The sequence below is a fragment of the Entelurus aequoreus genome, linkage group LG21 (genome assembly GCF_033978785.1).
Source record: "Entelurus aequoreus isolate RoL-2023_Sb linkage group LG21, RoL_Eaeq_v1.1, whole genome shotgun sequence".
Taxonomy (NCBI): domain Eukaryota; kingdom Metazoa; phylum Chordata; class Actinopteri; order Syngnathiformes; family Syngnathidae; genus Entelurus; species Entelurus aequoreus.
The window spans coordinates 35,272,481-35,287,340 of record NC_084751.1 but is presented as its reverse complement, the minus strand read 5'-3'; the positions used below and the strand labels follow the sequence as shown (position 1 = coordinate 35,287,340).

Genomic DNA, 14,860 nt, shown 5'->3' with positions numbered 1-14,860 from the left:
ATTCCAAAATGGAATACATTCATTTTTGTCCTCAAAATTCCACACACAATTCCCCATAATTACAAACCAAATCAAATCAAATCAACTTTATTTATAAAGCACATTTAAAATTTACCACAGGGGTAGCCAAAGTGCTGTACAATGGGCAGGTTAAAAGATAATACGAGTACCGAGCAAACACAACACAACACAAACAGAACACGATAAATAAAATAAATAAAATAAATAAAATAAATAAAATAAATAAAATAAATAAAATAAATAAAAACAGGTTCACAGCAGGTGTGTTATGGGACAATGTGAAACTGTTTTTTTTAAAAAACATTTTAGCAACTTTATTAAAAATGAAAAACTACAAAATCAAATGTACAAAAGTATTCACTAGAGATGTCCAATAATGGCTTTTTTGCCGATATCCGATATTCCGATATTGTCTAACTCTTAATTACCGATTCCGATATCAACCGATACCGATATATATATACAGTCGTGGAATTAACACATTATTATGCCTAATTTTGTTGTGATGCCCAGCTGGATGGGGGTAGCGGGGGTGTATATTGTAGCGTCCCGGAAGAGTTATTGCTGCAAGGGGTTCTGGGTATTTGTTCTGTTGTGTTTGTGTTATGTTACGGTGCGGTTGTTCTCCCGAAATGTGTTTGTCATTCGTGTTTGGTGTGGGTTCACAGTGTGGCGCATATTTGTAACAGTGTTAAAGTTGTTTATACGGTCACCCTCAGTGTGACCTGTATGGCTGTTGATCAAGTATGCTTTGCATTCACTTGTGTGCGTGTAAAAGCCGCGTATATTGTGTGACTGGGCCGGCACGCTGTTAGTATGGAGGAAAAGCGGACGTGACGACAGGTTGTAGAGGACGCTAAAGGCAGTGCCTTTAAGGCACGCCCCCAATATTGTTGTCCGGGTGGAAATTCGGTAGAATGGTTGCCCCGGGAGATTTTCGGGAGTGGCACTGAAATTCGGCATTCTCCCAGGAAAATCAAGAGGGTTGGCAAGTATGCCCTATGTCCGTGTTTTACCGGATATGACCGCTCCGTACAGCGGCGTTTTAAAAAGTCATTAATTTTACTTTTTGAAACCGATACCGATAATTTTTCGATATTACATTTTAAACATCTCTAGTATTCACTGCCTTTGCCATGCAGTTCAAAAGTGAGCTCAGGGGCATTCTGTTTAACCTGATCATCTTTGAGATTTTCCTATAGCTTAATTGGAGTCCACCTGTGGTAAATTCAGTTATTTGGACATGGAAAGGCACACATTTGTATATCTACAATGCTGCATGGTGGTGGCATCATCATGGTGTAGGTGTCAAGCGTTGACAAACGGTGCGTCATGTGAGATGCAGGAGGTTGTCGTGACTTTAGGGATGCAGATGAACGAGGTAGCAGCGTAAAGTAAAAGAGGTATTTATTAGAGATGTCGATAAATACTATAAAGTGTAATATCGTAAATTATCAGTATTGGTTTCAAAAAGTAAAATGTATGACTTTTTAAAACGCCGCTGTACGGAGTGGTACACGGACGTAGGGAGAAGTACAGAGCGCCAATAAACCTTAAAGGCACTGCCTTTGTGGGCCGGCCCGGTCACATAATATCTACTGCTTTTCACACACACAAGTGAATGCAAGGCATACTTGGTCAACAGCCATACAGGTCACACTGAGGGTGACCTTATAAACAACTTTAACACTGTTACAAATATGCGCCACACTGTGAACCCACACCCAACAAGAATGACAAACACATTTCGGGAGAACATCCGCACCGTAACACAACATAAACACAACAGAACAAATACCCAGAACCCCTTGCAGCACTAACTCTTCCGGGATGCTACAATATACACCCCAGCTACCCCCCGCTACCTCAACCTCTTCATGCTCTCTCAGGGAGAGCATGTCCCAAATTCCAAGCTGCTGTTTTGAGGCATGTTAAAAATAACAATGCACTTTGTGACTTCAATAATAAATATGGCAGTGCCATGTTGGTATTTTTTTCCATAGCTTGAGTTGACTTATTTTGGAAAACCTTGTTACATTGTTTAATGCATCCAGCGGGGCATCACAACAAAATTAGGCACAATAATGTGTTAATTCCACGACTGTATATATCGGTATCGGTTGATATCGGTATCGGTAATTAAGAGTTGGACAATACCGGAATATCGGATATCGGCAAAAAAGCCATTATCGGACATCTCTAGCTGTAACATAACAAAATGTGGAAAAAGTGAAGTGCTGTGAATACTTCCCCAATGCACTGTACACGCTGTAAGTACATATATAGTGTGGTGACAGGCACATGCACGATAACATGTAATATTTACAGTATTTCGTTGTTATTTTAGTCACTTGCGAAGTCTGCACTCATTGGGATTGAGCTGACTGATGGGATGTTGTTACTTTCTTGAGCTGCTAAATTCAGAATAATACTCACTCTTCAATCAATCACTCAATCAAATTTTATTTATATAGCCCTTAATGACAAGTGTCTCAAAGGGCTGCACAAGCCACAATGACATCAGCTATTCATCAGCTATTCAATGCTTCCTAGAGATGTTGCCATGGTCTGCTGCATTCTATTTAAGTCGGTAATGTGTACATTAGACCAGTGGTCCCCAACCACGGCCCGCGGCCCCGATTGGTACCGGGCCGCACAAGAAATAAAAAAAAATAAAAAAATAAAAAAAATAAAAACTTTTTTTTTTTTTTTTTTTTTTTTAATTAAATCAACATAAAAAACGCAATATACACATTCTATATCAATATAGATCAATACAGTCTGCAGGGATACTGTTCGTAAGCACACATGATTGTATTTCTTTATGAAAAAAAATAAAAAAATAAAAACAATTTAATTTCACCCCCCCCGGTCCGTGGGACACATTTTCAAGCGTTGACCGGTCCGCAGCTACAAAAAGGTTGGGGACCACTGCATTAGACTTTTAAAGTTGACCAACTTCCCGGCTTGGTGCCACAACCAGGGGCTGAGCATCGGGGGGGGGGCTGTGAGGGTGGCCCGCCTCTGCCCCGGGGCTCGGGTTAGACCCAAGACCTACCCGGAGCGGGCCTCTTCCACGGCTTGGGCCCGGAGGAGCTCGGAAGATGCAAACAGTTTTATTCTAATCACCACTAATAATAGCGCTGGTTGTATGTGGGTTTATACTGTAGGTTGTCCCAGTCAGGATGAGTCATGGTTACTTAAAAACTTCAAAATATTGCACAAGTAAACACTCTGCAGGACTGCTGGTATCGGAGATCATAGCACACAAGACCGTGTAATCCAGGGGTGTCAAACTCATTTTAGATGGGGGGCCACATGGAGAAAAATCTACTCCCAAGTGGGCGGTAATGGTAAAATCACGGCACGATAACTTAAAAATAAAGACGACTTTAGATTGTTTTCTTTGTTTAAAAATAGAAACAAGCACATTCTGAAAATGTACAAATCATAATGTTGTTGTTTTTATTACACTTTAATAGTATTCTATCTTTATTTGTCGTTATTTATACTTTCTGAATAAATTATGTGATAATGTTCATCAGTCAACTCATTGGTGTTAATTTTCAATAGAGATGTCCGATATTCCGATATTGTCCAACTTTTAATTACCGATTCCGATATCGACCGATACCTATATATACAGTCGTGGAATTAACACATTATTATGCCTAATTTTGTTGTGATGCCCCGCTGGATGCATTAAACAATGTAACAAGGTTTTCCAAAATAAATCAACTCAAGTTATGGAAAAAAAATGCCAACATGGCACTGCCATATTTATTATTGAAGTCACAAAGTGCATTATTTTTTTTAACGTGCCTCAAAACAGCAGCTTGGAATTTGGGACATGCTCTCCCTGAGAGAGCAGGAGGAGGTTGAGGGTGGGCGGGGTTGAGGTGGGGGGGCAGGGTAAGGGGTTGCGGGGGGTGTATATTATAGTGTCCCGGAAGAGTAAGTGCTGCAAGGGTTTCTGGGTATTTGTTCTGTTGTGTTTATGTTGTGTTACGGTGCGGATGTTCTCCCGAAATGTGTTTGTCTTTCTTGTTTGGTGTGGGTTCACAGTGTGGCGCATATTTGTAACAGTGTTAAAATTGTTTATACGGACACCCTCAGTGTGACATGTATGGCTGTTGACCAAGTATGCGTTGCATTCACTTGTGTGTGTGAAAAGCCGTACATATTATGTGATTGGGCCGGCACGCAAAGGCAGTGCCTTTAAGGTTTATTGACGCTCTGTTCTTCTCCCTACGTCCGTGTACCACTCCGTACAGCGGCGTTTTAAAAAGTCATACATTTTACCTTTTGAAACCGATACCGATAATTTCCGATATTACATTTTAAAGCATTTATCGGCCGATAATATCGGACTGCCGATATTATCGGACATCTCTAATTTTCAATCTATCAAGATAAAAAAAATATATAAAAATTGTTAGGAGCTCGCATGGCTGCAATTGTAGTGACCTTAAGATGCAGGAACCAGGAGGACGTAGAGCAGGTAAGAGGATTTTAATTCATAAACAGAGAAGGAAGCAGTCTTGCATGTACAGTTCACCAACATAAATCAGTCCTTGAGCACTGAGGGGCGCGCGAGACAGGCATGAAAAGAAACATTTTGATTGGCAGCAGGTGTGGACCGGCTGCCAATCAACAGCAGGTGAGGGGAAAACACAGCGCTCAGCGGGACAAGCAGGGAATGGAAACAAAATAAGAGCACTGATAGGAAGTAAATACAAAACAATGATGCACAAACAGAAATGAAGTGACAGATCGTCACAAAAGTCAAATTACAGGATGTTATTTATGTAGTTTGCTCATTTTCATCATGTGTTTTTTTTTTTTTTAAACATGTAGCATAATCTACAAGGATACAAATAATTGCTATTGCGACATCTAGTGGGCACATTTAGAACAGCAGTTTCTTTCATTCAAAAATTTCGGCTAATTTTTATATTTAGCAAACTCATCCCGCTGGCCGTACGTTTGCCACCCCTGGTGTAATCCCATACTTGGTATCGGACCAATATCCGATACCAATATAGGATTGCTCCACCCCTACTTAATGATGTTATGATTATTGCTAGTATTTTACTTAGATTATTTACTTGCATGATGGAGATTTGTGGTCATGAACTTCTGGTTCTGCCAATATATAAAATAAATTAAAAAAAAAAAACGCATCTTAGATAGTTGATAGGTTAAAAGGCGTACATGAATCATCTTCTATGATCCTGGATCTAAATTCTGTCAAGTAACTCTGTCTGACTCACGGCCATTAGCTAGCTAAATCTGAATGAAAGCCAACATGAGTCAATGATGGTCTGAATGTCCTGAAAGCAGGAGCTTTTTGACATTTAGTTACAGAGAGCCTTTTAGCTTAATGCAAGCAGTGCCGTTTGCATGCTTCTAGAATTATTGATTGATAAGTATAATGCACTGAAAACCACTAGTAATCTCTTGTGGCTCACATGACTCATTTTTTTCTCTCACAAATAACACATCTTGGATATGATGGGTATGACGGCGGATTGGAGATAATGGCACTTCTGACACGGAATTGAATGACAAGGTCTCAGCTATCACACCATGTCTCAGTTAATACAGTGCTACCCTGGGATACAAGTGCCAATCCTGCAAGTTTTACGCTATAAAAGCTGTCACTTGGCTAATTGTTACGTTTTAAAATTGCGAGCAAAAATTTGAGTTACGAGCTTCCCCACCATTAGTTGCCGTGCTGAATGTCACATTGAACCTCAGAAGATCTGAGCAAAACATTAGGGCTTACTCGTTAGCATTAACTGATAGCTATAGATGGACATAACTTTGTTTTTCAAAGCACGGGAAGGAAGAAAGTGAATCCATCCATCTATTTTCTACCGCTTGTCCCTTTTCGGGGTCGCGGTGGGTGCTGGATCCTATCTCAGCCGCATTCGGGCGGACCTCGAAGCAATTTTATTTAGTACATGGTGTGATGAAAAGTGTGACCAGTAGATGGCAGTCAAACATAAGAGATCCGTGTAGACTAATTTAATTATGGATGTTAGATGCACCACAATTGTCTATTATTATGTATTTTCGATATTGTTGTGTATTTGCAATCCTTTCAATCTGGTTTTGCTTACCGACCTCGAACAATGTTATTTGGTACATGGTGTGATGATAAGTGTGACCAGTAGATGGCAGTCAAACATAAGAAATCCGTGTAGACTAATTTAATTATGGATGTTAGATGCACCACAATTGTCTATCATTATGTATTTTCAATATTGTTGTGTATTTGCAATCCTTTGAATCTGGTTTTGCTTACCGACCTCAAAGCAATTTTATTTGGTACATGGTTTAATGATAAGTGTGACCAGTAGATGGCAGTCAAACATAAGAGATCCGTGTAGACTAATTTAATTATGGATGTTAGATGCACCACAATTGTCTATTATTATGTATTTTCGATATTGTTGTGTATTTGCAATCCTTTCAATCTGGTTTTGCTTACCGACCTCGAAGCAATGTTATTTGGTACATGGTGTGATGATAAGTGTGACCAGTAGATGGCAGTCAAACATAAGAAATCCGTGTAGACTAATTTAATTATGGATGTTAGATGCACCACAATTGTCTATCATTATGTATTTTTTAATATTGTTGTGTATTTTCAATCCTTTGAATCTGGTTTTGCTTACCGACCTCAAAGCAATTTTATTTGGTACATGGTGTAATGATAAGTGTGACCAGTAGATGGCAGTCGAACATAAGAGATCCGTGTAGACTAATTTAATAATGGATGTTAGATGCACCACAATTGTCTATCATTATGTATTTTTTAATATTGTCGTGTATTTTCAATCCTTTCAATCTGGTTTTGCTTACCGACCTCGAATACATTTTATTTGGTACATGGTGTAATGATAAGTGTGACCAGTAGATGGCAGTCAAACATAAGAGATCCGTGTGGACTAATTTAATTACGGATGTTAGATGCACCACAATTGTCTATCATTATGTATTTTCAATATTGTCGTGTATTTGCAATCCTTTCAATCTGGTTTTGCTTACCGATCTCAAAGCAATTTTATTTGGTACATGGTGTAATTATAAGTGTGACCAGTAGATGGCAGTCAAACATAAGAGATCCGTGTAGACTAATTTAATTATGGATGTTAGATGCACCACAATTGTTTATCATTATGTATTTTTTAATATTGTTGTGTATTTGCAATCCTTTCAATCTGGTTTTGCTTACTGACCTCAAAGCAATTTTATTTGGTACATGGTGTAATTATAAGTGTGACCAGTAGATGGCAGTCAAACATAAGAGATACGTGTAGACTAATTTAATTGTGGTGCATCTAACATCCATAATTAAATTAGTCTACACGGATCTCTTATGTTTGACTGCCATCCACTGGTCTCACTTATCATTACACCATGTACCAAATAAAATTGCTTTGAGGTCGGTAAGCAAAACCAGAGAGATACGTGTAGACTAATTTAATTGTGATGCATCTAACATCCATAATTAAATTAGTCTACACAGATCTCTTATGTTTGACTGCCATCTACTGGTCACAGTTATCATTACACTATGTACCAAATAACATTGCTTCGAGGTCGGTAAGCAAAACCAGATGGAAAGGAGTGAAAATACACAACAATATTGAAAATACATAATTAGACTTAGACTTAGACTTCCTTTGATTGTCATTCAAATTTGAACTTTTCAGTACAGATAAGAACGAAATTTCGGTGCATTCGCTCATGGTAGTGCAGGATAAAAAAGCAATAAGGTGCAGATATAAACAAATAGATTACTGTACAGATAAATATATTGCACTTTTGCATATGCATCCACGTTTATGGAAGTATGTTATATTGTCTTGTATTGTCTATAATGATAGACAATTTAAAATATAAGTACAATGCATAGAGGGTATGTGAATTACAAATCATTTTCATTGAATTAAAGACGAAAATCATCAAAAACATTGCATTGTGGGTAGTAAGCTGACTTGGTGAAGCAGTTGGATTATAGCACCGCGAGTCTGCACCATACTGAACCAGAATGAGTCCATAACTTCAGCCAAAGACGTTAAAATGATATGTAAATGACACAAAGCGTTACTGCATACATCGAATAAATCTCACTTAGATTCCAATACATAAATTAAAGAGGCATCAAGAATCAATTTATATTTCAATTGTAGCCACTGAATCCTAATCGAATCGAGAGGTGCTCAAAGAATCCCACCTTTTATGCTATATGCTATGTAGTACCCCAATGGTCAGTTCTGGGTCAAAACTATTCAACCTACCGTATTTTCCGGACCATAGGGCGCACCGGATTATAAGGCGCACTGCCGATGAATGGTCTATTTTCAATCTTTTTTCATATATAAGGCACACCGGATTATAGGGCGCATTAAAGGAGTCATATTATTATTATTTTATTTCTAAACGTAAAACACTTCCTTGTGGTCTACATAACATGTAATGGTGGTTCTTTGGTCAAAATGATGCATAGATTATGTTTTACAGATCATCTTCAAGCCGCTTTCTGACAGTCGCTTCCGGATGTGCCGTTTTGTGGGCGGTCTTATTTACGTGGCTCACCTTCGGCAGCGTCTTCTCCCCGTCATCTTTGTTGTACCTGTGTAGCGTGCAAGGACGGGTGTGGAAGAAGTGTCAAAAGATGGAGCTAACTGTTTTAATGACATTCAGACTTTACTTCAATCAATAACGGAGCAGCGGCTCCTCATCCGGAAACAACAACACCGGAAATGTGTCCCGTGAAAAACCGTCCGACCGGAACTCTCTAATAACTAAAGTTCCTTGGGTGAATAACGTAAACTCACTACACCGGTATGTTTTAGCGCTTTCATGGCGAGTTTACTGACAGATATAAGTAAGAACTTTACACTACTTTATATTACAAATAGCAACAGTGTTAGGATCCGCTGCCCGGATCATAGTTTGTTTACGTTTTCAAGTCACGTGTGTTTTCAGCACCTTGTGTTTGTTTGTTTCTGTTGCCATGACGGCAGATTGTGCTCAGCTGTCTCTGGTTAGTGTTCGAGACGCTCACCTGTTGTCCGGGCACTAATCAGAGGGCTATTTAGTCTTTGCCCTGGCCTCACTCGGTCTGGCTTCCTAATTTGCTTGATGCAACATTTGACGACTATTTCTATTCCTGCTAGTTTACAAGGTAGGCTATTTTTCTTGCTAGCTCCCACGCTAGTTCCTTTGTTTTTTGTCTTAAGTGCTATAAGCACGTTTTTGTTCGTTCCCTTTTGATTTAATGCTTAATAAATCATTTTCCTACCTGCACGCTGTGTCTGAAGCCGTCTGCATCCCTGGGAGAACAACACCCGCATCATCATGCGACCCCGTCGTTACAAACAGTAGAGGATGAATGTCCCATAACAAGAAAATACAGAAAAAAAAGAAACTTATCGACTACGGCGTCGTTACGAACTACAATGGCGGACGCGCGCAATTTTTCAGGATTTATGCAGATCCCAAATACAGATCAGCAGGTACCAGAAGATAAGAAAAGTTGCTTTTGCACAATATTGTGAAACAAAACGCCAGATAATATGTCTTACCTTCACCAGGGGTCGGCAACCCGCGGCTCTAGAGCCGCATGCTGCTCTTTAGCGCCGCCCTAGTGGCTCTCTGAAGCTTTTTCAAAAATGTATGAAAAATGGAAAAAGATGAGGGGAAAAAAAATATTTTTGGTTTTAATATGGTTTCTGTAGGAGGACAAAAATGACACAAACCTCCCTAATTGTTATAAAGCACACTGTTTGTATTAAACATGCTTCACTGATTCGAGTATTTGGCGAGCGCCGTTTTGTCCTACTAATTTTGGCGGTCCTTGAACTCACCTTTGTTTGTTTACAAGTATAACTTTCTCCGACTTTCTAGGACGTGTTTTATGCCACTTCTTTTTCTGTCTCATTTTGTCCACCAAACTTTTAATGTTGTGCGTGAATGCACAAAGCTGAGTTTTGTTGATGTTATTGACTTGTGTGGAGTGCTAATCAGACATATTTGGTCACTGCATGACTGCAAGCTAATCGACGCTAACATGCTATTTAGGCTAGCTATATGTACATATTGCATCATTATGCCTCATTTGTTGCTATATTTGAGCTCATTTAGTTTCCTTTAAGTCATCTCAATTCAATGTATATCTCATGACACACTATCTGTATGTAATATGGCTTTTAATTTGTTGCGGCTCCAGACAGATTTGGTTTTGTATTTTTGGTCCAATATGGCTCTTTCAACATTTTGGGTTGCTGACCCCTGCCTTATACACACACCATAATAATACTCGTATGTTGAAGCACAGTACAAGCCATCAAGCGGTGCGGCTTCAGAGCTTACCAACGTCATACTAAAACATTTTGATAGATTTTTGAGCGCCGTGTGTAATGTTCTATATTTTCAATGGAACATATAAAATGTTGGTGTTGTTTACTTGAGTTATATTGCCATCATATTGCAGTCTACATGTATCTCTTATGTTTGACTGCCATCTACTGGTCACACTTATCATTACACCATGTACCACATAAAATTGCTTCGAGGTCGGTAAGCAAAATGAGAATTAGGGTTATAAGGTACACTGTCGAGTTATGAGGAAAAAAAAATATTTTAAGTGCGCCTTATAGTCTGTAAAAGCACAACATGTTACAAACAGTCAGGATTGGGCAACAGAAGAAGAGAGGAGCTGCTGAGCGTTGTAAAAGTCGTTTAATGCTCAATAAGGGATGGACATAAAAAAAATGGCAGTGGCGGGAGCAGCCAGTGCCACAAAGCAACAATAAAAACTAACAAAGATATCCGAATGGAAGGCAGGGAGATAACTGAGCAAACTTGCAAAATAGCAAACAAACACCAGAAAATACAAGGGGCTAAGGAAGGATTAGGAAATAAACTGGAGAGCGTTGCTGGGGTCGTGCATAATTTGCAGGGATTGGTTAAATTTGTGTTAAATTTGGAATTCCTGGAGGGACTGACAAAAATTCTGTAACATTTCCACAGAGAGTTTGCCAAAGAGAGGGAGCGTGTGGAGAAGAGGCAAGAATTCTTGAAGCTTCGAAGGCAGCAACAAATTGAAAGAGAGCTCACTGGATACTTAGAATGGATCTGCAAAGCTGGTGAGACAAAATCCTCTTGACGTACTTTCAATATTTTTAGTGTATGAAAATCACCAACATTGACGGAAATATTATCCGTTGTTCCCTCAGAGGAGGTGTTGCTGGAGGAGGAGGATGAAATTGCGGAGGAGAAGTCGCCATTGGATGGAGCGTGGTACAAGAGGAAACAAAATCTGCCAGGTGATTTTGAACTTTCAAATTCTGTATTATTTTTCAGGGCTGTATTTGTTTGATCAAAGTTTCACTTTCATGCCTAAAGTGGTTTTCAGAGGTTGCCTAAGTGAAGTCTTTTAAATAGTGGAGATCATCATGTTCAATATACTGTATGAAAACTAGTTAGCCATGTGGACATGCCATCAATGATCGTGTGAGCTTTAAAGAGGTCACTATACATATTCATTACAAAAACCTCAAAACCAGTGAAGTTGGCACGTTGTGTAAATGGTAAATAAAAACAGAATACGATGATTTGCAAATCCTTTTCAACCTATATTCAATTGAATAGACTGCAAAGACAAGATACTTAATGTTCGAACTGGGAAACGTTGTTATTTTTTGCAAATATTAGCTCATTTGGAATTGGATGCCTGCAACGTGTTTCAAAAAAGCTGGCACAAGTGGCAAAAAAGACTGAGAAAGTTGAGGAATGCTCATCAAACACTTATTTGGAACACCGCACAGGTGAGTAGGCTAATTGGGAACAGGTGGGTGCCATGATTGGGTATAAAAGCAGCTTCCATGCAATGCTCAGTCATTCACAAACAAGGATGGGGTAAGGGTCACCACTTTGTCAACAAATGCGTGAGCAAATTTTCCAACAGTTTAAGAACAACATTTTTCAACAAGCTTTTGCGAGGAATTTAGAGATTTCAGCATCTACGGTCCGTAATTGTTATGTTTAACGAAGGGGAGGTGACGGCAACAGACACCAGGGGCGATGTAGCTCTATAGATTTATTATATATATTCACCATATATATATAATAATCAAACAATAGAATATAAACTAAGAAAATGGAGTGTGAACTAATTTCCGGACTATAAGCCGCACCTGACTATAAGCCGCACCAGCTAAATTTAGGGGAAAATACAGATTGCTCCATATATAAGCCGCACCCGACTATTACCGCAGGGTTTTGATGTGTAATTACCGTAGTATATAGGGGTTCCTGCTACCACAGAGGGGATTGTCGGGACAGAAAAGACTGTTTGGGAACGCAAAGCGTCCCCATTATTAACAATAAATCTTTCAATCATTCAATCAAACTTTCACATCTTTGACATGGCGAACAGCATTCGTGCAGAGTACAAATAATACAACGGTGCTCAAATGTACGTTATCAAAATAACCAGCCTACCGGTATATGAAAAGTCAGTCTTTAATCATTGTGTCATCGTCTTCCTCCTGTGTACTAAAACCACCGAAATCCTCTTCGTCGGTGTCGGAGAAGAACAGGCCGTAAATAAGCCGCACCCTTGTATAAGCCGCAGGGACCAGAACAAGGGGAAAAAGTAGCGGCTTATAGTCCGGAAATTACGGTAGATCCAAAAGTGTATGTGGTGTGTGGCTGTGTGTGTGATTAGCTGAGGTGTGTGTTACCAAATGTTGTCGAGAGCGAAGGAACAAGGCAGTCCGAGGGGCAGGCAGATGATCCAGGGCAGGAGAGAAGAGGCTAGATCCGTGTTCAGGCGAGGGTCGGGAATCGAGGAAGGCAGTCCAAGACACAGGGGAAACAACGGGAGATCTCGAAGGGGAAGCCTTCGGGAAGGCAGGTACACAAAGAGGCAACTAAGTTCCCGCATGGATCCTTGGGTCCACTGGTCTTTTATCCAGCTCGCCCTCATCAGTCCCAGGTGTGCAGATTGGCGATTGTCTGCAGGCTTGTCGCTGCGTGGGCGTGTCCGGGCGAGCAGCCAGAGTAGGAACTGTGACACTCAGTTGCAGGAGGGAAGCGGGTTCGAATCCGCGCCGTGACAGTAATATCATCAAAAGGTTCAACAAATCTGGAGAAATAAGCGATATTACGGACCTTAGATCCCTCAGGTGGTACTGCATCAAAAAGCGACATCAGTGTGTAAAGGACATCACCACATGGGCTCAGGAACACTTCAGAAAACCACTGTCAGTAGCTACAGTTTGTCGCTACATCTGTAAGTGCAAGTTGCTGTGGTCTGCAGCTGTGAAGTCAGTAGTACTGATTGAGCTGACAGTGCCATGGGAGGAGGGACTGGAAGCTTCCTACGAGAGAAAGAAGGCAAAGTATGCAGACCTGGTCGCGGTGTGCGGAGAAAGTGGACGGAGTGTGAGGCTGTACCCGGTGGAGGTGGGAGCCAGAGGCTTTGTGGGCAGATTAACACCACGCCTGCTCGAGGACCTGGGACTACGTGGAGCCACCCTGAGCAGATCCACCAAGGAGCTTTCAGAAGTAGCAGAGGTGAGAGGTGGTCCCCAGCTGAAGACCCAGCAGCAAAACCTTTTCTGGTATGCGGTCAGGTTTAGGCCTGCCTCAGGGAAGAGGACGTCCCTGCCATGCACAGTCCACCACAGGCACCGGTGGAGGTGCGACAGGCCTAAGGCTAACTTGAAATACAAAAGAAAGTAGATAAATGGAGGGGAAGAAAGACATTTAAACTATATTAACCTTGTAGATTGTTACAGTAACAATAGGTTAAGCTTTGTCAGTGTGCCATGTTAATTTGAATTCACTATTATTGATTGAGTTTATTTAATTGTATTTTTCAATATCAACTGGTTTATGTCAAAACATTTTTATAGTAAGGACTTACTGGTTTTTTTTTAATGTCAGGCAAATTTATTCACTTTAAATATTTTCTGTTACAGACTAAAACATTAAGTTATTATTTGTAGAGATGTCCGATAATGGCTTTTTTGCCGATATCCGATATTCCGATATTGTCCAACTCTTTATCACCGTTTCCGATATCAACCGATACCGATATATACAGTCGTGGAATTAACACATTATTATGCCTAATTTTGTTGTGATGCCCCGCTGGATGCATTAAACAATGTAACAAGGTTTTCCAAAATAAATCAACTCAAGTTATGGAAAAAAATGCCAACATGGCACTGCCATATTTATTATTGAAGTCACAAAGTGCATTATTTTTTTTAACATGCCTCAAAACAGCAGCTTGGAATTTGGGAGAGCATGAGGAGGTTGGGGTGGGGGGGGGTAAGGATTGCGGGGGGTGTATATTGTAGTGTCCCGGAAGAGTTATTGCTGCAAGGGGTTCTGGGTATTTGTTCTGTTGTGTTTATGTTGTGTTACGGTGCGGATGTTCTCCCGAAGTGTGTTTGTCATTCTTGTTTGGTGTGGGTTCACAGTGTGGCGCATGTTTGTAACAGTGTAAAAGTTGTTTATACGGACACCCTCAGTGTGACCTGTATGGCTGTTGACCAAGTATGCATTGCATTCACTTGTGTGTGTGAAAAGCCGTAGATATTATGTGATTGGGCCGGCACGTAAAGGCAGTGGCTTTAAGGTTTATTGGCGCTCTGTACGTTTTAAAAAGTCATTAGTTTTACTTTTTGAAACCGATACGGATAATTTCCGATATTACATTTTAAAGCATTTATCGGCCGATAATATCGGCATTCCGATATTATCGGACATCTCTAGTTATTTGTTGTAAGTTGATCTTTCTTTCTTT

The 14,860-nt window shown here is 40.1% G+C and overlaps 1 protein-coding gene across 3 annotated transcripts in view; it reads left to right on the top strand.

Moving 5' to 3' along the window:
- cacna1bb (calcium channel, voltage-dependent, N type, alpha 1B subunit, b) overlaps window positions 1-14,860 on the top strand; it is a 402,467-nt gene that overhangs the window by 175,824 nt on the left and 211,783 nt on the right. For all 3 annotated transcript variants that reach the window (XM_062031560.1, XM_062031561.1, XM_062031559.1), the window contains exons 8-9: window positions 11,071-11,186; window positions 11,277-11,366. In XM_062031560.1, the coding sequence (XP_061887544.1) occupies window positions 11,071-11,186; window positions 11,277-11,366 (206 nt within the window). The remainder of the gene's footprint in view (window positions 1-11,070; window positions 11,187-11,276; window positions 11,367-14,860) is intronic.